Source organism: Leiobunum rupestre, chromosome 5 (genome assembly GCF_980474605.1).
Source record: "Leiobunum rupestre chromosome 5, qqLeiRupe1.1.hap1, whole genome shotgun sequence".
In the NCBI taxonomy this organism is placed as follows: domain Eukaryota; kingdom Metazoa; phylum Arthropoda; class Arachnida; order Opiliones; family Sclerosomatidae; genus Leiobunum; species Leiobunum rupestre.
The window spans coordinates 52,025,561-52,052,494 of NC_143388.1; the positions used below are offsets into that span (position 1 = coordinate 52,025,561).

The window sequence follows — 26,934 nt, forward strand, 5'->3', positions numbered from 1 at the left end:
ATCACCCTCATGCTCGATGGGTAAGCTCCTTTCCCCAAAAAAATAAGATCAGCGTCTTCCGACGTCATTGAAGCGAATGCCAGCGACGTTTTTCTCGCCCTCTCTGGTGGTGGTGAGAAAATTGGACAATGATACCCGCCGATAGTCTCAACATAGAGTAATAGCTTTTCGTACTTTGACCTTGGCCGCCATTTTGGTCGCCAAAGTTTTATCTTGCACGAAATAGTGCTATTACTTTATAGTAATTATCCTTAATAAATAAATACACTTTTGATATCGCAGCGGTATTTTTGGTGTTTGGTACAGTATAGTAAAATTGTTCTATTTAAAAAGTTAACTACAGTAAAGCTGTCATTCGTTGTAGTTTTATTTCTCTTGGACAATACGATATTATTTTGGACATTGCAATTGAAATATATTGTGTAATGCGAAATATCAAAATAATAATAAATATACTATCCCCTTCCCCCAAAATAATTGCTGACCGGTCGAATATTTTGGTGATTGGGTGATTCGGTTGTTTGTGTTTTATCCCAGGTAAGGGAAGGGCCCGTCCTTTTACCGGGAGATCTTTGGTTTTGTGGGATAGCGAGGAGATCACAGCGCCTCTTTCACCACTTATTGATATGCCGACGTGCCTAAGACCACTTGTTGGATTGCCATTTATATTTCTTATACATTATATATTATAAATTATTTATTGTGTTAAAATATGCCTACATGTATTATAAATATTTGTACGTTTATATTTATTCTCAAAATTGAGGAGTTGGAAAATAATACGCGAGATAAATAACACGAGTTTTTAATAACGCGCGCTCGGACGCGAGCTAAAAAGAAATGGTAACGGTTCTTATTTTGATTTGAAAAGGACTCCATTTTATGACTGGAGCAAAATAATTTTTGGTTCAACTAATTTTGAACGTTAAATTCGTGTTTTGTCTAACCTTCGAGCTGTATACATGTTGACTTGAAGATAAGGGCAGCAACAATCTATATTGGCAAATTCGTTAAGGCCTACCATCCAGCGGCTACTTTCAACACAGTGTACGAGATACCATCGCCACCAACATAAATTCTGTGTTCTGCTGTTCCGAAACGTCAACAACGTCGCTCAGATTCTTCCACGGCTCCAACCGGACTCTGCCACTACGATAAAGTTTCGGCAGTTCAAATTAACATTTCGGGATGAACTTTGTTAAGTAATGGTTGCAACCTATATTTTACATTTCGTTAATATCGCGAGCACTGGCCAGGTGCTTAGTTTGTTAATATTACATTTAGTTTAATTAGTATTGAGGTAGTTTTAAGTTGGCTTAAATGTTTGGTTAGGATATTGAGGTTAAATTAAATCATTTAGTGTTTGGCAATCCCACAACTGGCTTGACACGTTTCATTACAAATTTCTTCTAGACACTAATTTAATACTGACGACCCTCGCTAACCCCACCATACCACGTTACGCGAGAAGTCCCGGGCGTATTCATTCATTATTATCTCCTTTGGTTCTCTTTTTTTATTAATTGTAGACGGGTACCTTAGGGGTTCGCTTAAGTCGATTGTCCCTAGGTTGAGATCTGATCTCCGACGCTCGCGCTACAATTGGCATTTTCATTTGGTAATTTCAATAAAATAAAAAAGCGGTTAAATATGGTCCATTAATATTAAAATTAAGTAGTCTCTTTAAAAGTTTTATGGAAAGTGTGTCATTTAAGTGGCGTTCACTTTGCCTTGATATCGATTCAAACCGATTCAAACCATTTTCTACCGTTTAAGTGTGAACGAAGCTTTAGTCGAAATGTTTACTAATAGCTTAGTGTAGAGCGGCTTGGAATTGGCGTCATAACTATGAGGACGAAGCAAAGAATGGATATTAGGTCCACTGTCTATATAGTCTTAAGTCCAACGATAATGCGTGGTCATTCTAGAAATGATAATGCGTGGTCATTCTAGAAATGATAATGCGTGGTCATTCTAGAAATGATAATGCGTGGTCATTCTAGAAATGATAATGCGTGGTCATTCTAGAAATGATAATGCGTGGTCATTCTAAAATGATAATGCGTGGTCATTTTAGAAATGATAATGCGTGGTCATTCTAGAAATGATAATGCGTGGTCATTCTAGAAATGATACATTCATTGTTTTAAATTTCTTTATGTTTAGGAGTATCCTTAATGGCATTTCATAGATGCAGATCTGAAAATCCCGTTTTAAAAATGAGTAACCCGAGTGATCTTTGCCGAAATATCACGACAAATCGAAACTGCGTCGGTATGGTGGTGAGTTACAATATTAAATTTCTACAGAAACCATTTCACAATGATAACTCATAAACATAAATGGGAACCTTTCAACCCTACGGACACAGAAATAAAAATGGCTCCATTCGGTTTTTATTTATTCTAATTAATAATAATAATCAGCTTAGCACCACCTTAGATCAAGCGACTCTTAATAGGTTTCAATCCGTTGTCCAGGTTACAATGCGTAGAAGGGTGGTGGCAAGTAACTCAAGCCACGCGAGCCAACAGCTCCCTTCGCTAACTAGTACCGTTAACCTTTAAAAAGTTTTATGGGAAGGGGAAACTGGAGAACTCGAGGGAAAACCCCTTCAACCAGTGGGGAGATAATTTGAAAACTCTACGCAGAAGCCGTGCCACACGCTGTAATCGAACCTGGCTCCTCTTACTGCAAGGCGAAAGTGCTAACCACTTATAGTAAGCTGTATCTAACAACGCCACACTGAAGCCAACAAATATTAGTCGTAAAAGAAACCAATTTTTTCCGACAAGCGACAGATATTTGCTTTTGTCCCATTGGTTCGGTGCCAATTGGGTCGATTCTCATTCAACCGAATCCTTTTCGACCGACATTTGGTTTGCTCACAAGTGAAAGCATGAAACCTAACCTAACCGAACCTAAACTAACCTTACCTTACCTAACCTAACCTAACGAAATAAATAGATTTCAATTTTAACTGTTTTATTTAACCGAAAAAGGTAACCGTTAATAGCGTAAACAAAACCACCTTTATTAACTATACGCTCCATAACGAGAAAATAGCGTATCGATTTACAAAATAACAGCCGATCAGGAATAGCAACCGTTCAAGAAAACCATACAAGTTGGGAATAAGAGTTAATTTATATGTTCAAAATATTTTTTATTATTAATATTTTCTCTCAGTTCGGGTATTGTTTTTTACTTCGATTTGGATAGGTAAAAATATTCTATAAAAATTTTCAAATAAATGGGATTCGACCCAATGGGATTGCAAAATTAGAATTCGATCAATTAAAGTATATTTTTTAATTCGATCCATTGGGAATTCGACGCCATAGGATTCTATCCAACGGGAATATACCCAGATTTTAAACCAGAGATGGCCAACATTTTCCGCTCATGGGGCCAATTCGAAAATCCCTAATATAAGTATAAAATTTTAATTTGACTCTTACCAAAACCAAATAAACCAGTTCAAGTTGCCTTATATAAATCCAGCTCACAAATAACCATAAACATGTTTGATAATCAGTGTTCCTAAAAAGCCACTTTTTTTAACAGTGGCAAATAGTGGTTAAAAGTATAAAATTGGCCAATAGTGGCTAATAATCTTTTTAAAGCAATCTTCCCTTAAGTTTTTAATAATTTTTTTCTGAATATTACTTAGCTTACACTGATCAACGTTAGTATTAATATTTCCCAAAGAACAAAACACAATCAGACCATCTTGGTTTTAAAAATAAATATTGTCCACTTTTGGCCAAATAAGTCACTCTTGTCTAGGCCGAAATTTTCTACTATTTTCCACACTATTGGCCACTTGAATTTTTCCACTTTAGAACACTTTTCATAATGTTTCTTACTATCTACATGATATACGAATCCCCTTTTCACAATTTGGCTTAGAGTCGGTTATTTTCTTTTCGTACTTTTTCTTTCGTAGTGAAAAATATACTTTTCTAGAATACATGAACTCTAATTTTAAGCCTATACAAGATCAACAAACCTAAAGAAAGCCGTTATTACTGGCGATAACTGTATTAGAAATATAATTACAAAATTTTGATGTTAATTTGTCTAAACATTTAATTTTTAAGTTTTTTCATTTATTTAGATGAAGCGAGATCCGTGTTTGTTGAAATGCATGTGCGACGATAAGGACGCGTGTATAAACGTGTAGAAACCCAACGGCGAAGAGTGCGTCAACGAAAGTCCATTTCCAAACGTAATGCACCATCTTTATTATCACTAAAATCTTGTAATTTGATTAATTTATATCCAAATGTTTAGCTATGTTTTAATAGTGTATGTCTAAGCCAAGTTGGAACAGGAACGGGTGATTTTGGAGCCGCTTGCGGCTCTACTGTTGGAAAAGGTTACAGAGCCCTTGTAGTAAGTATTTTGAGACTGTGGTAATTAAGTACTTCGAAGAAGCATATGCGCATTTGGATAAATCTCCACCTCGGTGTAATTTGAAAGAGTTTCTCCAAGCTAACGCGCATTGAGTTGCCTAGCAGAACCTTCTTTGAACCACGCGTTCAAATTTTGCTTACGAAGGTATCATTTGTATACTTGAATACTTATGAATAATTATGTATAATATGGCCATCGAAAAAGAAGCCCGAACACACATTTCAACCTAACATTCAATCAACAGCGCTCCTAACGGCAAAAGTGAAATTCATTAATCCATCAACTTTTCACTTCCTTTAAATAAAAGTAACTCGAAAGTAACTAAATTAAAATTAAAATGACTTAAGTTGAAATCTTCGATCAATCATATACATATGGGACATCCGTTAAGAACCAAAACAACTTAAGAAAAGAATTGTAATGCCCAAATATTAAATCCTGGAAGATATTGCTCTTTCGTTAAGTTCTCTCAGCCATAATTATCTCTCTCATGCTCCTATACTTTAAGTTTCTTTTAAAATACCTTTCGCAGCGTTTGAATGCTGGCCGTTCCCTCTGACGATTGTTATATTCTCAAATGACGTTCCGCGAAGGTGCCCCCAGGCACTGTAGCAGATTCGTCCCCAAATTGGTTTAGAAAGCTAGTGCGCATAGTCTCTATTCCCCGACCCCATCTTTGTCCTTAGTCCGATAGGCTCAACCCTCTCTCTCACCCTTTTTCTTTTGGCGCTTTGTTATAAGCCGCCCGTTCCCAAATGTAAGTCCCATAAAGTTGCGTATCTTCTTTATTCATTTTGAACTCATATTCCAAGAATTGAGAATTGCCATGAAGCCAGTAATGTGTAAAATAAAGCATCGGTATCGATTCATTCATGTTAGAAAATATTTTTGTTGTATTGCTTTTAGGTATTGAATGTGTCAAAGTTATAGATGTTATTTATGGTCTCTAACCTTGGATCTTGCGCGTGGTGTGCGGGACTTAACAACTTCAAGTGAAAGTTTCCGGACCTCTGACCCTCGGGGTCATCAAGACTCAGTGCCTCCTTGGTCATTAAAACTTGGTACATCCCACCTCGGTATATTAGGCAATTTAAATATGAACGCCAATAGGTTATTGGTTCCAAGTGACGCTATTATCCGACACGGATTAAATAGGTCACGTGCCCCGGTGGTTAAAACCAGAAGACAGTGTTTTTGGGCAATATTATCTCAGAGGTCTCAGCCGTAGTGAGACTGAGCTTACAGCTCGGGTGGTCTAAGCTAAGAAGGAGTCTCCGGTTCTTTCGTTAACGGTTCCTATATACCAATACTCCGTATGTGCGGTTCGCGATGACGTGATCCCACGAACAACAGCCAAGGATGACAACTTCGTTGAACTCTTAACATTTAAAGGCGATTCATCGCTACTTCTACACTAACCACCAACTATGGTGAACTGTGTATTAATAATTTTATACAACTGGCACTAAGGTACCAGAAACTTTCAATGGCCTTTGGGCGTAGAACATGGTTAATGTAAATAAAGTAGTTGACCCTTATGGACAACTTTCAATGGCCTTCGGGTGTAGAATATTGTTTATGTAAATAAAGTAATTGACCCCTTCTGGTTAAGTTTCTAAGTAAAGGATTAATTACCTTTTCAATAAGCCTCTGGTTTATATTTGAAATAGACCTCTGGTCTCCCTTTTAATTTAGTAGTGTGATAAATTTATTAAGGACTTTGCGTCATTTCTTGTGTTGTATAGAATTACAGTTAAATTCTTGAAATCAATATTAAATTTATCCACAATGAGTAAATAGTTCATTAACTTAAAATTTAAGCCGAAACACATCCCTAAACATTATTGAGCCAATTATCAGCATATATCTCGCTAACCCCAATAGTGACAGTTATGCGAGTGTCCGGGACAAAAATAATTTGTTAATGGGATATGTGCAAATTCATATTAATTATCCTCCTCTTATTCCAACGCATTGAAAACGCTGCTACAGAATAACAGAATCGTTATTATGAAATCAAAGATAACCAGATGGCACAGCCACAATAGTAGCCTCTTTCTTCTAGAGCTATTGATTTTACCCCTTTGATTAAAAACCGCAGCTCAGCACTAGCATACTGTAGGTAGATAGAGAGAACTAATAACAATAGAATGGGACTTGAATTAAATTTATATCGAGTGCCGTTGAAGATAATTCGTCCATTCCCGGGGACATATACGGAGTTATACATGTAGACTATATGGTTCCATAGCTTCCACTGTATTATTCACCATCAGGAGCGAAAATAACAGCCTCTTAAAAAGAGATTAAATTAATTCTAAACTATTTGTTTCAGAAAAAAGGTGAACCCTGCACTCTGATATGCCTTCCACCCAACAGCCAGAAGGGCGCCAGGGCAGTTGAAATGCCGGCCAAATACAAAGGGGTAATTACAGAGATTTCATTTTTGCCATTTTTCACAAATTTACACCAAGAATGTTTTTATATTTCTTTGAGGTAATTACTATTTCTCGCAATAAGTTTTCTCCCCCTTAACAAACCAAATCATAGCGGTATTTTAGTGGATATTTTTAAATTTCATTTTCCAACGTGATTGAAGTGTTCACCGATGACGTTTTCCCTTCCCCCATTTCCTACCAATAAATACATTATTTTTATATCTTATCTGTGTAGTTCCCATGACAAAGCAACAGCATTATTAAAACGGAAGTTAAAGAGATAGTGTCAGCTTCGACGTATTTAGAATTTTGTGATTAAGGGTACATCATTAGATATATTTTTATGTCCAGAATTCTAGAATATGTATGTTATGTCACTTAAAACAAGTATTAAGTTATGAAACTTATAAATATTGAACTTATTAATTACCATGGTATAGTATACTAAGAAAACAATGAAACTGGAGAAGATCACACGGTATAGGCTTAAACAAGTGGAATGATAAAGGGCCACGGCTCGAAACGTCTCCAAATAATAAATTTATACCGTGTTAACTTCTCAAGTTTCATGGTTTTTTTTATGAAACTTAATTTTCAAATATTTGTATGTTAATCACTTCGCCGCAATCTTACGTGTTGTTGATATCATAAATTCTTGCGGAGGGAAAGAGAATTAGATTTCCTACCTAATTCCTATCGTTCTAGTTTTTGTTAGGATTAATAAACGCGCGCCCGGTAACTTTAACAGGGCATCGGAAAACATTTCATTATCGTTTGTTTTGGTAATAAGGTATTTTTTTCGGTTTAATGATAATAAAAACCATTTTATGAGATATAATTAGAGATATAATTTTTATTCCAATGTTGTATTATTGATTTCCATAAAGGTTAAAATGATTTAGGTTTAAGATATTAGGCTTGAAAATTTTTAGTCCTACTATTTTCTCTCTAGTTTCACTCTAAACATTATCTCTCAACTCGCTTTAGTAGCAACCAATATAAGCATATAACCGGAAATGACGTCAATAATAGGCACCGCAGAAATGAAAGGAATTTTTATTTCCTAGTGAATTTTTTAAGTAAAATCTACATTGCCATTATTATTATCATTATCTATTTATATATCTCAGGCAAAAATCTCTGTAATCGGAAATATACTTAGTATTCTAAGGTTCACAATTTCGAAAAAAAAACCTTCAGAAGCGAAGTTAGTGTTTGTTATAGTAAATTTTATGTTCATGATTAAGAATTCATCATAATTTAGTTGAAGTTTTTGAAAACTTATAATTTTCAATATTCTTTGACCTTATATGTTGGTGAAGGAAAATTACTCATGTACCTAAAAGTTTCCTGGAGTGGCAATTTTGCTTCCGTCACTATCCGTCATCAGTTGAAAATTTGCAATGGATTTAATATTTCTTTGTGTAATCGAAGATGTCATGCATTTACTATAATCGAGTATAACGGAATGGCATAAACCTGGATACGTTCTAGCCCTGAACGAACGAGTTGTTGAAAAAATCACACTAATAGGAAAGAGAAATGCACAATAAGGAATTTCTATTTCTTCAGTTTCAACAAAACTGCAATAGTGCTTGCTATTCAAACACTAACGTAGATGGCGCTACAATAAATACTAAATTGTAGATTTGGTAAATTGTTAACTGAATAGGAAAGAAGCTAATTCAACAAACGATAGGATAAGTAACGCTTCGAAAACGTGTAGGGAAACTTTAAGCGCAGGCTTAACATATGTCTCTGACTTTTTCCACTCTCAGTGAACTTCCTTTATTTCAGTACTTATCTGGGTATTGCTCTGGTAACCGTTGCGAAGTGCCCATTTCCACCGGAAAAATGGATTCTGCCGAAGCTATTTAACTACATTCAAATGTACATTTTATTGCACTCATTAAAATATTTCAATTCGTTTTATGAATCCGGGTAAAAATTTATAATCTGTTGTGCGGTATTCACAATGTTTTATTAGTTTTTGGTATTTTAAAACATACCTTATGGTATTCGAAATATTTTATCACTTGACCCAATTCGTGTTGCATTTTCCAACAATTTGTTAAATGGTCACAATTTTAAACTTGTAACCAATGTTAATGTAAACAATAAGAACTGATAATAAGATATCTCCAAACAGAAATGGGACGAAAGCTAGCATGGACTATAATCTTAACCTTAAGTAACCAAATGATAATAGATCATAAAACTATTAATTTAAAATACTTCAATGTTTAAAAGTAAATAGTAATCAGCTAGGCTAATACCCAAAACACCAGCCTAAACCCAAGTCATCGAGCGACCTTTAATCCCATTCCCAGATGACTTCGTTATGCTGCGTAGGAGGATGGTGGCAAACCATTCACACCACGCAAGCCAAAAGCTCCCCACAGCTACCGATTATTGTCTACCTAAACAAGTTTTATGGAAAGGGTTAAACCCTTTCACCAGTGAGGAGAACTCGACGCCAATATCGGCAAGTGCTGGTAAGGAAGGTTTCTTGAAAAATCAACGGGAGCCGGTGATAGTACATGTTTCAAGCGTATAACATTAATATTAATACTACTACTTTTCTCGTAAAATAAATATTATATATTATATGTTAATATCTAACTTTTAAAGATATCTCAAATGAACCTTTGGTCACTTAAATCTAAAACAACATTTTTAAGTTTAATATTCTTACCTTTAATACACGTGCTTACGAATAGGCCAATGATGATAAAAGCGCTTCCAAATCGTAATGGTAAAATCATATTGCTTCAGTTCACGCTTGTCATCCTAAATTCGAGGGATTTCAATTCCGAAACACTTCGTACACCAAGTAAGAAAGTTTTACGTCACACGAAGGCTAAATTGCTGGAACCCATGCATAGCAATATCAACTACACGTCGATGTTCCAATCGCATTGTTCATTTGGAGATTTACAAACTCTCGGAATGGAAAGCGGCGCGACTGAAGAGATAGGCCCAATTTAGAGTGGATTGAACCGCGATATCGCTGTGTTCCGCGAAGTGTAATGCCAGAAAACGTCTTGAACGATGACTTCGTTTATCAGCTATATTCGATAATATCCACTCTGAAAAAAACAAAATAACAATCTTTGTTATTTTTATTGATAATAATAGGTGTACCGTAAAAGAAACTATCGTAATTATGCCGGTAAATAAAATCCAAATCATTGAAATTATTAATCAGAGTACTTCATGTTTTACGGGGAGTCAATAACGTAATTTCTTTGAAGACTATCTCGATTTCGATATCAAAAGTATATAATGTAGCTTAGAGAGAAGTATGTTTCTTCCTTTATTGATCATAATTTTTGCAAATTAAGACGTGCACCCTATAGCAGGTTCTCTTGGTTTTTTTAAAGTTAGCGAAATACGTCATATCATAAGTAACACAATAACGTTAAGTATGTCAATTAGGAAAATGTCGCTACCTTAATCGGTATAATAAAACAATTACCTAATATTTAAAAAACCACTTAACTAATTTATTCTAAATTTAAAAGGCCTCAAAAAACAGTTTAAAATCTAACATTTTGGAGGAACTATTTTTCCTTCCAGTGGCGTAGCCAGAAATACGTCAAGGGGGAGGGGGGCAAGTATGTGAAGAGGGGTTGAGAAGATGGGTAAAATTTAGTAGAGACCAGTATTTTATAAAATCCCAGTTTTAAAACCTAGACCCATCGGGTTTTTTGGCTTTTATTAAAATTTGGGCTAACAATTTAACATTACAAAACCTGATGTGTTTCGACTCCTGATATTAATTAAATTTAAAACATTTCTAGTAAAATTATGAATCATATTTAAATGTTTTTAATATCGCTCAAACTAAGATCTATTCCACTGCCTTCTTCAGATACCCCCAAAGGAGGAATAGTTGGATTTTTCAAATAAATTTATTGTGAATTTAAACCATACTTTGTGTCTCTTTTTAATTTGATCTTGATTTTTTCTCATTTCTGTAGGTATATTTTAAACCAAAAGAAAAAAAAGAACGAAGTCACACCACGAACTCAACTTAAAAGGCGAAGTGTACTTTCAAGATGCAGAATTACTGTATTAACTCCAAAATCAAGGTCAAAACGATTTTATGAAAATCGACGTCATCGATTCAACCTCAGCAAGAAAATAAAACAATTAGAACTGAAATTAGAGGAAACGAGTTTGGAACTAAGTCAGGATCAGCACACTAAAATGCAGGATGTTATTAGCCATATCAATGCTAAAGGAGTTAAAGAACTACAAGATGTTTTTCTAGAAGCTAGTGAAAAAAAAACAAATGTTAGGAATCGCCTTGAAAAAAAGTTGGAATTTAGATACTGAGAGAAATGGGTTTATAGAAGATCAAACTAAAAATTTTAAAGGATTTAAAGGAAATCGATGGAGCCCGTTGACATACCGCGTTGCCTTAAGTGTATTCTCACGGTCTCCTGCTGCTTATGAAGCTTTGGCTTATTTTGATATGTTAAAGCTACCCAGTGTTTATTCTCTAAGGGAAAAAATTAAGCAAACTCCATCCAAGCAAGGGGTAGATCTCATTTTCCTTCAAGAGGAAGCAAAGCGATTTGCAGAATTCAAGGAACGTTATCCTGGGGACAATAAACCTCCTAATGAAGGAGTAATGATATTTGATGAAGTGAAAACTATCGATAAGTTAATGTGGAATGCAAGCAACAATGAATTTATTGGCTGTTGTCTGGATCCCACAGAATACCCCTCCATGGATGATTTGTATAAGGAGAACACCGTATCCGAAACCTTAGAGGCTCAATATGTCCTACAATATTTATGGAGGTGTGTTTCGGCAAAATTTGACATAATTGGTCCTTATTTTATGCTACCGAAAGCGGCTTCACATTCCTTCCTTATTTCCACTCTATATGACGTCACCTGGGCTTTCCAATGTGTTGGTCTGGAAACATCTGCTTTGGTGTGCGATGGTGGGACCTCCAATATTTCAGCTTTAAGACACACAATAGGAATAGACAAGCCCTTCACTTATGCCGAAAACCAGTATGGGTCATTCAATTTCAGATTCAGCCCAAGCTTCAAGCACCCATTTCTTGAGGGAAGACAGATCTTTTGGATAGTTTGCCCTACGCACCAAATGAAAAACATGATAAATGCATTGAACCACTCTAAGGTTAATGATTCAAAATAATTTACGATTTTAGGAGATATTATTTTTGGTTGGTCGCAAATTGTTGATATGTACGAAAGAGAAGTCGATAGGCGTGATAACAACGAATTAGTACAAGTTAAAGGACTAATTTTGGCATTCATAGAAAGAGACCCCTGGGTAAAATTAAACGTGACCCCAGCCAAGATAATGCAAACTCAAAAAGTTTTGGGTTAATTGTTTAATTATGCAAATCCCATGTTCGAAGATCCACCTGAGGATAGAGATAAAGTAATGGCGTGTCATGACTATTTACTTGCTTGCCACAAAATCTTCGAGAAGGGTTTATTAGCGCACGATAAAGTCGATTCATTAACTTCCTCACCAGTGAAATCAATGATGGAAGGTCTGGAATTTTTTGAATGTTGGGCTACTGAACGAATATTATGTGGAGAAAACCTGAAGGAACAAACTGGACAGAAATTTTTAGCCTAGCAAACATGGGAACTTCTAAGAATCTCCATATTTGGTTTCTGTCCGCATTAACGGTTCCGCAGTGGAAACTGTTTTCAGTCAACCAAAATATGTCACATCCGGAAAACTTACAAGTTTAAATTATAGTACGTCTAGGAGAGCTCTACTGATAAAAGGGTGTACTAAAACTGCTAAAAATTCTGAAGCTTCATATCGTAAAGTTCAAGTTGATATTTGAGCTTGATTAGTAATTCAGTGGCGTCGCCAGGATTTGGTTTCGGGAAGGACACACAACGAAATAAATTGTACATATAACCATGCATTTTGGGGGGGCATTAATTGTGTGCTCTCCCCGAAACCAAATCCTGGCTATGTCACTGATTATTATGTTAACTTTGGTCTAATTGTTTATTATTTTTTTAACATTAAACCATTTTTCATATTGATAAAACTATTTTTTAATTTTGACTTTACTTTGGCACCATTTATATAATTTTTTTTCTTAATAGTAAATATTAAAATATCACAATTGCTGGATATTTCATTCATAAATGAACTCATTCCATAACAACTTTCGCAGTTGCCTACCACTTCTAGACTGTTTTGGGCTTTTATAATTAGTAGAGCACCCAGCTTTTTCACTTTGGATCATGAGTTCATTAGGAACGGATTTAGGAGATTTCTTTTTTAATACTGGCTTTGCTGGTTTGTACTTCCTCTTTTGTAGCAGGGGTCTTTGAGGTTGGCACTTCATATTTTGAGCTTGCGGCGCCTTCCTTATTGTATTTCGGTACAGGTAACATCTAAGATTCTGTCCACCTACTCCTGTCTTTCCCTTTCTGTCATTTCTTGACTGTATCTTTGCTCGTACCAAATCACCAAGTTTAGCATGACCCGACTTCCTCTGATAAACAATCCTGAATTGTTCCAATTCATCATACGAAAAATCTCTTTTGATTATTTCTGTAATTTCTGATAAAGCCTTATGGAACATTTCTTTGAAACCTTCATTATTCATTAGAGTGGCCATTGTCTGCTCTAAAAAAAAGAAAATTATTAAATATTTGAATATAAGTAATTTATTATCTAATTAGGTTATAAATTCTTACTTAGTACTTCTCCTGGTTTTAATTTATCCCATTTAACCCATTCATCCACAACCAGGTCATGCACTTTCTCAATGTATGGGTTAAGTGACACATGTGGTATTAATAATCCTCCTTGGTTTATATGAATTAAAGCTGGAGGGATATCTTTGGGGAACTGTTCCATATTACGGAGAGAGAGACTTATTTGATAGTACTTGTGAGCTACATCTCGTTGTTTTTGGGTCAGTGGCTTCTTTCCTTGTTTAATTCTTGCATAAACCTGCATTAGTAGTGTTATAAATGAGAGAACGCTCTATGAGGCACTAATGAGGTATCTGGGCGCCGGGCATCGTACCTCACAGAAATAACATGGGGCACTATTTGACGGTGTCTAGAAAAAAAAGTACCGGTTCAACATCGACGCGTATGAGACACCTAATAAGGCACCGGGACACCGGCACCGTGCCTCATAGAAATAACATGGGGCACCATTTGACGGTGACCGGCACCGTGCCTCATAGAAATGACATGGGACACTTTTTGACGGTGTCTAGAAATAACATGGGGCACTATTTGACGGTGTCTAGAAAAAAGGACCGGCTCAACATCGACGCGTTCGCCGACCGTAAATCCTCATAGAATTAACATGAAGTATTATTTAACGGTATCTCACGACCACCATGCCGCATAGAATTAACATGGGGAATTATATTGACGGTATTTGATGCGTACACCGGTCGTAAATGTACTGCGAGAGAGCTGTGAGTACCGTATCTCATAGAAAATACATGGAGACGAGGATTTGAATATTGACCGTGAATTGTTCAATCGCGTATTGCGTGGATATACCCTTAATTTACAAAGCCTGCTTAATCTGCTGTTTCGAACGTGGTGGTATAATCCTAATTGTTTAAGGCGTGGTACAAAGTGCAACAAAGTTTACTATAAAAGCCAGAATTTCCCTTTAAAATATCATTCTGAAGTAGGATCCCAGAGTCCCTTGCAACTTGGAATTCGAATTCTAATACGATGTAAGTATGGATGTAGCTAGTTATATAAACGGTTTCTAAAAATTATGAAACGTTTGAGGGAATCGTTTCTTATATTTTATTATTAATTAATTAAAGGTCGGAAGGAAATTCGTGTATTATTGAAGTCAACTTTATGAGGTCCAACGATGAGTACGTCGTTAAAGAACTAGCGTTTTTGGTTGTGGAAACTGGGGATAATGGGGTTTACTCATTTAAACCACCTTTTCCTTACAACGAGCTAAGCGCTAAAGACAGGAGACTGTGCGGTTGGATCTCTAGACATATTTGTGGGATGCTTTGGGACGAGGGTGAACATGAGCTGGACCAGTTGGATGGGATAGTTACCAACATAAAATCCAAAGCGGCAACCTTTTACACAAAGGGGATGGAAAAAGAATTGTACCTTTCCGAACTTTTTGGAAAAAGACTGGTGAACGTCGAAGATTTAGGGTGCCCTAAGTACCAAGAACTTTCCGATCCCTGTCCAATAGTGTGTAAATATCATTCTAATAATTCAAATTGCGCGTTGTTCAAAGCGCAGAAAATAAAATTATGGAATATGTAATATTGTCATGAAAATAAAATATTTTGATTCAAACCATTTTACCGTTTCTTAACTCAATAACAATAACGTTTTACGAATAATTCTGAAAGCTTTATCTATTGAATAAAAGTCAACCATCCCCGACCTCTAACTATAATAACCGAATGTGAAGCACTTTGTTGTTCCGAGTCTATATCATATTTGTAATATTTATCGATTAAACTATCACGTTGATATACAAATTCCATTTTCAATCTGGTTAGATCCGATAGAAACACTAAGATAACCAATTTCGAAATGTAAGAAATGTACATCGAACTTTTAAAATATATTTTTGCTTTAAAATTAAATCCGTTCACATACAAACGCAGAGATAACCAATTTCGAAATGTAAGGAATGTACATCGAACTTTTGTTATTGTAAATTCCACCTTTCGACTAGTATATAAGCTCGTGCTGATTTAGTTAAAGTCATACAGACTTCTGAATAATAACTGGAAACATGTCATCTTTAGACAAAACAGTAGTAGTGGCGGTCTTAAAATATACAGCTACCTTGGGCCCAATTCCAGGTCGCCCCGATTTACCCCATTTTAATTTTAGAACCTTCGAAGTTGTTATTCGAAAATATCATAAAGGATTTTGGTGCCACTTTGAACCCGATCCAGAAAGCAACACCATCAAAGTCCACCTTTGCTACCACCCTAATATTGATAAAATAAGACTGGCCTTCGGAGGGATGATGGTATTAATTCAGGTATCATGAGTATGGTTATTTTTTGAAAACCTTTTTTTTTTACAAAAGACTGTGTTTTCATTTTATTATGTTTTTTTAAAGTTGGAGAAGATGGATTTGACTATTACTGTGGAGGAGGATGTCCAAGCCTCTACGCTTTTTTTGGCAATGAACTCCATCCCATTGCTCTCCGCATCTCCCACACATTATCCTTCCGCAGCCACCTCCTCGTCATCGGTCACATCAGTATCACCTACTTCAACACCTCAAGCATCGACATCCTTATCCCCCACTTCTCCCACCTCTCGAAACTTAAAAAAGAGGAGCACACCGGTGGAAAAGTCAATTAAAAAAAAACAGAAAAAAAATTCACTTAATGACGAAAAAAATAAAAAAAATGATCATAACGGTGATTTGGAAGCTTTGCTGGCTTTAGAAGACGTCATAAAGCAAACTCTCGGAGAAGACTTTCAAAATTTATAATTTTAAAAATAAATAAATAAATGCAAAACAAAATGTTTTTTTTTTCTTACATATAAAAGACATATTATATTTTAGTTCTGAATAGATGTACCACTGAATAGTAATGGATATGTCAGTGAACACCAATTAAAAAAAATTCCAAATAATACTGGAAATATTGGTTAACGTTATCATATTACAAAATCTACAGTGGGATACATAGAGTTTTTATAAATAAAAATATCTCACATATATGGAGTTCAGAGTCTAACACATATCAGATCTATAGGCATGAAAGTGGAGGGTATAAAAGATCGGGTCAGTCCTCCACTCTTTACCAGTTGCGATAAACAGCTAGACCATACAAATGTTTCCGTGTACCGTATGCGCAAAACAGTTTTCTAAAAAGTCAATTTTAAATCGCCACGTACGAGAACAACACGAAAATGTAAAATATGTTTGTTCAACCTGTAACATTAGTTTTGCGCGAAGATACAAATTAATTCAACATTCGCGAGTTCATCAGCTTAGCCCACTTTCAGCCACACCAGACCACCGATATCAAGACAACCCCCAACCGCTTCAAAATCTCCTAACCGTCGGCGTATCCGAGCAATCGGCGGACGATTTTCTTCAAAACATCGAAGAAGTCTCCGTTCTTGAGGACGCTATCGTCAGTTCGCGGTATACTCCGAAAACGACCCAAACAGACTCCGAAATATTAATTTTAACATTAAAACCAGCATTAATGAAGTATTTAAAAAATCACTTAAATAAGAAGCGGGGCTTAAAGTGGAACATTTTTATTCGCGTGAGATACGTACGCGAATTGAACGATGGTGCGGAAGTCGAGGCATTACCGTATTTCCGGTGCAAAACTCAAGCAACACTTTTACCAGATGTAATACCAACACAAATAGACTCGTGTGTGAAGCAAATAACACACGCGATTGAGGAATTCCAAGATATGGGCAGTGGCTGGACCATAGATCGTATCTTGTTTCTTCAAATCGATAATATAGCGTACATACCGCTGGTCGGGGGTACGTATATAAATCTCCCCCCTGAGCTCAATAATACCAGCAAAGGAGTATTAAATATTAAAACCAAAGACCAAAAGTGTTTCTTGTGGTGCGTCCTCGCTAAACTTAATCCACAACCTCCAAATTGCCATCGCGATAATCAGAATAAATACGTGATGTTTGAAAAAGAATTAGACTGCAGTGACATTTCGTTTCCTTTCGAATTAAATCATTTTAAACTCAAAAAATTTGAAAATAAAAATAATCTATCTATCAACGTTTACGGCTACGAAAAAGTAGTTTTTCCTCTTCATGTAAGCGAAAACAGAGCCCCCGAAGATCGGCAAATAGATCTGCTTTATCTCAAGTCAAAAGGAAACCAACATTTTTGCCTAATTACGGATATTAGTCGACTATTGAGTCATTTCACAAACCATAACGGGAAAATTTACGTGTGTCGTTATTGCTTACATCGCTTTTCAGGACAAAATAGTGCTAGAAACCATAGTGAACACGTGAAAAACTGCAACGTTCACGACCCCCAACTTGTCAAAATGCCACACAAAAATCCCGTTTTAAAATTCGAAAAAATTGATTGGCTTCAAAAGGTAAAAAATAATTTCGGAAATTCATGAATTTAAGAGCTTAACACATTTATTTTTAGGTTCCCTACGTCATTTACGCGGATTTTGAATCTATAATTGACAGAATCCAGTCTTGTTTACCCGATTCCTCACTATCATCAACAACGAAACTTTCGGAGCACGTAGCTTGTGGTTTTAGTTACGTCGTAATAGGACCCGACGGTATTTATATTTGGTTTCATTAAAAAGTTTATTTTCGCTGCGACGTTTATCATTATTACAGGAAAGCCAAATGCCCCTGTTACGTATAGGGGAACCGACGCTATCGACATTTTTCTTGAAAGTTTGTTGATGGAACGGAGCACCATCACCAAATTATTGAAGGAAAATATTCCAATGAATCTCACACCAGTCGAAGAAGAATTTTGCCGTACCGCGACACAATGTTACGTGTGTCAGAAAATTCTTACGCAAGATGATCCGGCAGTCAGAGATCATTGTCATTATACCGGTACGACTTACGTATTTGATTATTTTAGATATAAATAAGTTAACGCGTAATTATATTTATTAGGACGTTTCCGGGGAGTCGCGCATAATTCTTGTAATCTAAAGCTGCGAGTGGGAAATTTCACGCCGGTCATCATGCATAATTTATCACGGTATTGTATTTTTTCTTTAATTCCAATATTTACAAACTATAACGTGTTTATATAAAATTTCAGATACGATGCCCATCTTATCATGCAAAGGATTGGGTTGATAAAAAGTGTAAACATTTCCTGTATTCCATCTAACGCCGAAACGTATATCAGCTTCACTTTCGGTCGCCTCCGTTTCATCGATTCTATTCGCTTTATGCCCGCTAGTCTCGAAACTTTAATTTCAAATTTAGCCACTGGAGGTCAAGAAAAATTCCCCATCTTGAGCTCTTTCTATCCAACTCATCAAATCCCGTATTTGCTCAAAAAGTTAACGTATCCCTACGACTACATGAGTGACGTAGACAAGTTTGAAGAGACAGCACTACCACCCAAAGAGACATTTTTCAACACCCTCACTGGCGAACATTTAACGGATGAGAGTTACGAAAATGTCCGCCAAGTGTGGATCATTTTTAACATACAAAATCTAGGTATTATTTATAGCCCTATTCTATTACTAAATGTAATAGTGGTAGTGATAAAATTCTTCAACAGGTGAACTACACGATTTGTACGTGCAGGCGGATACCCTCCAACTCGCTGACGTATTCGAGAGTTTCCGCGCTATGTGTGTAGAATACTACGGCCTAGATTGCGCGCACGCTACACGGGACCTGGGTTTGCCTGGGAGTCAGCCCTCCACATGACAAAAGTGAAGTTGGAGCTACTACTCGATATTGACATGCACTTGTTTATTGAACGTGGCATTCGGGGAGGAGTTTCGATGATTAGTCACCGCTACGCCGAAGCCAATAACCCGTACATCCCCGAAAGCTACGACCCCAATAAAGAGTGTAATTACATCATGTACCTCGACAAAAATAATCTCTACGGGTTCGCCATGGTCGATTACTTACCCACGAGTAGGTTCGCTTGGGTTCCCGTCGAAGACCTACTCGACTACACCCATAAACATGTGCTTACTTTATCGCACGAGTCTCCCTACGGCTTCATTTTGGAAGTCGACTTGGAATACCCCGTTGAGTTACATCATGAACACAACTGCTACCCCCTCGCACCCGAATCTCAAAGAATAACTACGGATCAATTTTCTTCCTATTACAAACTGATGCTTCAAAGATTAAACCTCCCCGCAAAAGACACTCTGCCTAAGCTCGTCCCTAATCTCAACAACAAAGAGCGATACGTAGTTCACTATCGTAATTTAAAATACTACGTATCGAAGGGACTTAAACTCACGAAAGTTCACAGAATACTCTCTTTCCATCAGTCTCCCTGGCTTCGCCCATTCATAAATTTCAATACCGAAAAGAGGAAACTTGCCAAAAACAGTTTTGAAAAAGATTTTTTCAAACTTTTAAACAACTCCTGTTTTGGTACGTTATTAATCAAAGTAAATGAAAAATAAGTAGATTATTTTTTTTTACCAACAGTATTTATTGCGCGAAATAAATTCTTTTGGTTTAATAAATGTAATTTAGTTTATACGCAAGTAGCCACGTATACAAATTATCGGAATAATAAGTACTAATCTCATTTCGTTTCAATAATAGGTAAAACAATGGAGAACTTGAGAAATCGGATAGATTTCCATCTCGTACAAACACCTGAGCGGGCTATTAAGAAAGCGTCTTCTCCGGCATTTGAAAAATTCACGATTTTCCACAACGAACTCGTGGGTATTCATATGAAGAAGAAGTCACTTACTTTGAATAGACCAATTTACACTGGTTTCACCGTTTTGGATCTTTCGAAACTAACCATGTACGAGTTTCATTACGAGTACATGCGCAAGACCTACGGTGAAAAGGTCCGATTACTTTTCACGGACACGGACAGCCTGGCGTACAATATACAAACGGAGGACGTTTACACGGACTTCGGAAATTCCTCCCATCTCTTCGATTTCTCGGGGTATCCCACGAATCATCCTCTTTTCAATGACGTAAACAAAAAAGTCATTGGAAAGATGAAAGATGAGATGGATGGGATCCCTATACGGGAGTTCGTTGGGCTCCGCCCCAAAATGTACTCCATCCTTTCGGAAAGGGGGGAGAAAAAAACCGCGAAAGGTGTTTGTAAGCGAGTAGTGGAAAAGGATATCCGACACTCGAGTTACCGCGACTGCCTCGTGGCTACTCGAATTACGAGCAATTCTATGAAGCGGATCGTCAATCAGAGGCATCAGCTATTTACCGTCTCCCAAAACAAAATGTCTCTTAATCCATGCGATAATAAAAGGTATATTTTGGGGGACGGCATTCGAACCCTATCGCATGGTCATTACTGGATCGATATTTTAAATCGCCAATAGTTCAGTCTTCTATTGTATTTCTATTAAAAATATATTTTGAACTTAAAGCGTAATGTAAATAAAATGAAACTATCTTATTTAAATGATATTTTTAATTTATCGTAAAAATGTAACTAACTTTTTAAATTTTTACTTTGATGTAATGTAGACTGCGGAGATCACCAAACAAACCCACTGGTGTTATTTTGAATGTAAAATGTAAATTAAAGAAGTTTTACTAAGTTATTGAAAATTTATTGAATACCTTGAATACATAAATTCTTTTATCATTTTATCATTTACATTTTTATTTTTAGAAAATCTAGTCACAATATCGAACATTTTTACACCCCTACATCTATTAAGAGCAAAATACACGCAAAAACCTCCACACGTCACGCTTCGATTTCCTTGAAGTTGTAAAGAGTTAAATGTCACAGTTTTACTATTTCTTTCGACAAAGTCATTAAAGCGAAACATATCTGGGGGGTTACCGTAGGAGTCGAACATCTCGGTATTTGTATTATTCTTCGAGAAATACAAAACTATCCAGTGCTGACCATCGTCATTCGACCTATCCGTGTTCACGATATACAGAGATGGAAACGTCGTCACGAACTTTGGTAGTTGGTCCGCGGCGAATACGCCTCGAAATAAGTCTCTGGTGAAATTATCTTTCTCCAAAATTCTCGTTAGCTGCATTGTGTCCATTCTAGTCGAAGATTACGGTTCGGTTCTTATCAATTTCAATCAAACTCTGGAATTCCGCGTAAACAATTACGGCAATCGTTTCGGGTAACGCGGAAGCGAATTTCATTTCCAGCCTCAAATTTCCGTTTTTAACAAGATGAAAATGAGAGGCATTGTTCATTAAATCGGCAGTCAAATCGTAGACGAAAAGGCAATTTCCACCGGCGTAATCTTCGCGACTTATTTGGTTTCCCTCGTCAATGTTCCACTGACCCGCTTGAAGAAATAAATTGGTGTACGCTTGGATGTAGCTACGCTCCGCGAAGTTAGGTGTTAGGGCTTTATGTGGTACGCTACTGCCGTCGACGAACAAACCAATGTGGTTTAAATTGAAATGCTGGAAATTATATGGCGACGATTTAAGTTCACCCAGAAACGCGTTTTGCTCAACCATCCCGATTACGACTTTATTCGGAATTTGTCCTGTAAATAAATGATCTTGCACGACGCTCATGTTGCCTCTCGGAATCGAAAACGACATCACTTCCGTGCGGGAAATTGGGTACTTCGCTCTCGACATTTGTAACACTTTGGCGTGTGATAGTGGGATTTCGGGAATTAACTTGACTTTCATCAAATACAACGAAGCTGATTTAATGTCCAATTTACATTTTACGTCAGAGTGTAAACAAAATTCGGTATTTGATTTCCCAAAAACAAATTTTAAATCCACCAAGTTCAAAAGGAAGCGCGGCTGTTGACAAATATCTAAATGAAGAGCGCCGATCATATCTATAGTTCCCTTTTGAGCGAAGGTGGCTCTTTGTAAGAAACCTTTATTGTTCACGAAATCGTTGAACTCGTACGCCGTGTCGCGATAGAATAGGCCGCTGGTAAGATGACTCGTTTTAGCAGAGTCTCCAAATGTTAACATAGTTTGAATCATACTTTTGTACGGGTAATTCTGAGCGGAAGGAGTAACTGATTTTTCGTTTAAAAATAAGTGGACTTCGGGAAATAGACTGTGCAAAAACAAATTGATGGGGGCTACATTATCCGCCGGGGTCGTAACCACACCCGCCGGAGTAACAACGGCGGCTTTAGGGTAAGATCCGTTTTCCAATTTCACATCCACCTGAACGTGAAGGAGAGTTTGTGATAGGTCGATGTACGCTTCGGAATTCCCACTAATGCAAAACGTTAACGCTGAATTGTTGCTAATGCTGGAAATGGGGTGGTATTCGACCCATTCGCCACCGATAATCCCCGTTTGCGTTAACGGGACTTCGAAAAGGTCCAATTCGGAATTCACGCAACCACTAGAGTTCGGATGTATCAACGCCATTCTAAGACTTTATGAAAATATATCGGAGTAAGATCGGCACGATGCTTTCTTCTTCTTGGTTTTAGCTCGAGTGACTTTGCGCGATGCTCTACGCCTCTTTTTAATTCCAGATCCCGTCATTTGCGTAACGGCTTCCGCGGCTGATAACAATGTCTCTTTACCAGCGCTCTTAGATCTCTTCGCTAGCGATGATTTAATTGGGATACCGCTAGCGACGTCAGACACGACTTTCGCTCCAGTATCGAGAAATTTTCTTCCTAGAAACTGGGCTCCGCGCTTCAAAAGCGGCATGGCACGACGAAATGCCGAAGCGAGTATGTTACCCAATCCATAGCCTCTCTGGACACCCACGCCGCGATACACGGGGATTGATCCGTATCCAGCCTGATTTAAATAGTACCTCTCGTAATCGCTTACGGAGGAAATGTATTGCGGCCGTCTCATGATGTTCGTCATTCGTTACTTTTCATTAAACTGAGGACTACTTGTTCCCGACACTCGCTATTATAGAGCGAGCCAGGCCCTCCGCGGTCTAAAATGTAGAGTAACGTGCACCTTTCCACGTTCAAATTGCACGGGGTTCCCCAAGTCGTCCATAAGATTAATCTCGATAGTTTGTATGTTGGAAGAAGCGGCGGGTAGGTAATGTGGACGAGAAAATTCAGTATTCACAGTTTCCCCGTCTTTTCCTTTCACGTTAATAATTCTTAAAAGAGGGACGTTCCTGTCCCCCACGATCGTATTTTCAACGATGTCAGAATAGACAAACAATGAATGTAATCCTACGTCCATATCTACGGTATAAGGGGCTAACGAAGATTTTCTAATTTCAAATTCACCTTCTTGCTTAAGAGAAAATCCCAACATCATCGCTATATCGGGAGGGATGATACAGTAAAAACTCTTAGTTATATGAACCTCAACTCGTTTCAGATGTTTATGGTATTTGAACTCGACCCTTTTATTCTCAAATTTTAACATTTCAAGTAAATCTTCGATAGAAGAGAAATTTGCTCTAGGTATATACCTAAAATCTTCCAGTTTGATATCATCCGAACCAACTCGCACTACCCGTTCTTCTTTGATATTATTCCACGTTCTAGGATAACTTATTTCCGCTAAACCTACTTCGTAAGGTCCATTCAGCTGAACATTCTCCGGAAGGTAAGCTCTGAATTTGCTCAGAGTATTACCCGGAAAGTAATTCAGCGAAGAATCGGATGGTAGAGTGATATAGAAACTCATTCTAAGTCTACTTCTTGAACCCAACTATCAAATTGCGGTCCGTACCCCTTCCAGCGTACGAGTAACTCGACTGAATGATCAGATTTCCGTCGCCTCCTGAGCACTTTTTCAATTTTGAACGCGCAAGTGTCAAGATCTTTCCCCACCTTTTGTACTTCTTCTTTGTAAAAAATTCCTAAAATGGGCTCCGAATCTAGCGCCTCCAGTTTATATACCGGCGGTTGTCTCGGTATCTGCTTAATCACTCGAAATAATTCTTCCGAATAATTCGGGAGATATCCTTTTTCGAATAGTCCCTTGTTTTTGCTTATTCTGACAATGTCTCCAATTTCGAAGTCGTACTTTATCGGAGGACTAAAGTCTATATCTCCGTACAAATTTTTCCAAGTTATTTTCGAATTTTCGGGATTTACATTGACGGGTTTACATTTAATTGCTCGGTGATAACTGTTATTATAGGCGCTAACTAATTCTTGAAGCACGTCAACGTACTTATAAGTATTTTTCCTTGTAAAATATCGATACATTCTCGATTTAAACGATCGAATAAACTGCTCAACGATGCTGGCTTTCACTTCAGAGTTCGTCGCGAAAAATTCTATTTCGCGGGAATTTAATTCGGATTGAACGGCTTTACAAACAAACTCATTCCCGTGGTCACTCTGCATTCGCTTTGGTTTCCTTTCACCATCTAATATCTTTTTTAGAGCGTTCACTATAGTCTCTCCTTTCTTATTTTTCACCGGTTCGACGTAAGCGTACTTACTAAAAATATCAATACACGCGAGAATATAGCGATACCCATTGTTTAGCCTGGAAAGTTTCTGGAGGTCAATGAGGTCGGCTTGCCATTGATTGTCAATGCCGTACACTATCGTTTTATTTCGTTTGTATCGCCACTTTGCATTTTTATGTAGAGTATAGGTATCTTGGTTTTGTAAAAATTCCCTCACATTTTTCAACGTAACTTTGATACCCTTTTCTCGAGCGGAACGATATAGTCCGCGAACGCCAACGTACCCGCCAGAGTCCGCTACGTCGTAATAGATCTTCTCTAGCTTATCCGTAATTAGTGTAATTTCCATGTGTGGGTGTCGTGTAGTACAATATTAAGAAATCGAATAATTCGACTATTACAAAAATTAATATAATTAAAACGACGGTTAATAGTTTTGGATTTTTCGAAAATGATATAGTTAATGTGGATACGATACTTTCAGCTACAACTTCCGTGCAACCATCCATTATGAGATATGGGATTGAACTAAATAACAGTAACTGGTGGTTAAATGTTTTATTGGTAAATACATTCAAATCGTCACCCACTGATTTTGTCTAGGTGGTGACGTGTTAAAAGATAACGATTTTAAAGGACTTATTCTAGTAGGATTCTTGATATATTTTTTTGGTACATTATTGTTTTGCAATACTTCGTAGAAGTTCTTGAATCCTGTAGGGTCGGAATTTGACTTGGTTTTTCTAACCGCATCGTAAATTAAATCGATTACGTTTGATCCAGAAACGACTCGTCCTCCAAATGTCATTTCACCGAGTTCGTTCCACGAAATAAAACGTAATGTCCAATTGTACAACGATATCGCGTCGGTAAGCATACTTGACGGAATAGACGTCGCAATTTCTTCGTACCACGTTTTGTTTTTAACAGTCTGTTGTTTTTCAACTGGTTGGCGATTAGATATTATGTGTCGCTGCAAAGTTTGATTATATAACGTTAATTTTTCGGATTCGGTCATATTGGGATCGTCGAGGATCGTTTTCATTTCTTTATCCAAGGATGGTATTTCACTGGGAACATCTTCGGGAGTAGCATTCTTCATTCGACGTAAAGCGTCTTCAGACACTAAAATCATTTTTCGGGCCATTTATTTATTAATGGCGCGGCTTATCGCAGCGCCGGCGACTGAGCTAACGATTGAAAGAAGTGGAGCTAACAAAAACGGGAGAAATCCCCCCTTCTGAACTAGAATCTGTTTTCTTTTAGCGAGAGGAATTTTTGCGCAAAGATGATGTAAGGCTTTACGATGTTTCTTCAATCGACTCTTTTGTCCATCTGTTAACTGAATGTTCCCGCGTAGTACATTTATACAACATTCGACCAGCGCTAAGATGGCGTCGCGATTCGCTAGTTTAATGATAGCTTTCCTCTGTTTCACATTACACGTGCTCAAATATTTTAAAAAATCCAAGTTTTTACACACACGTTTTGACGTTGCTATAGTCATTTTGATTTTATTTCGGGATGAAAATCGCGGCTTCTTCTCCCGGTATGATCCCCGTTCGCAGCCGATATTCATCTGCGGTATTTGGTTTCAAGTCGATGAATAAATAACCGTATGGTTTCACCACGGCTTGACGAAACGCGTCAACCACGAATTTGGTATTAGCCGGTGAAATTTGTTTAGCGATATTTAGCACGCTGGAAACGTCTCTAGCCGAACGGAAAATGACGAGGTACTGTGAATTCAAATTGAGAGTTCTAACTTCTTTCCCGTGATAAAACAAATTTTGCATTAAAATCAGTACGGACGTGTTACGATGATGCGAACCTCGTATAAATAAATTTGTGACGTCTTTGTTATTCGCTATTTCACATAAGAGATCATCGAGAATTACAAAATTTCTAATCGTCGGATTTAAATTGTTTGGGTCTAATAAACCCTCGTGAAACTCTACGGTAGGATTATGCTCCAATACCGAATTAAATAATTTCTCTTGGTACTCAGTATAACACCAAACTATT

At 37.1% G+C, this 26,934-nt stretch overlaps 1 protein-coding gene and 1 long non-coding RNA gene across 7 annotated transcripts in view; one reads left to right on the forward strand and one right to left on the reverse strand.

Annotated features, from left to right (window-relative positions):
* LOC149945260 (uncharacterized) overlaps positions 1 to 26,934 on the reverse strand; it is a 148,699-nt gene that overhangs the window by 74,999 nt on the left and 46,766 nt on the right. For all 6 annotated transcript variants that reach the window (XR_016480790.1, XM_090174403.1, XM_090174401.1 and 3 more), the window contains exon 2: positions 9,553 to 9,946. Coding sequence is in view for 5 of the 6 variants with exons in the window: in XM_090174403.1 (XP_090030529.1) it covers positions 9,553 to 9,622 (70 nt within the window). In the remaining variant the exon portion in view is untranslated. The remainder of the gene's footprint in view (positions 1 to 9,552; positions 9,947 to 26,934) is intronic.
* Positions 2,197 to 6,838, forward strand: LOC149945263 (uncharacterized). The gene is made up of 4 exons (XR_016481090.1): positions 2,197 to 2,282; positions 4,121 to 4,231; positions 4,297 to 4,398; positions 6,755 to 6,838. It is a non-coding gene; the product is annotated as an uncharacterized LOC149945263 (long non-coding RNA).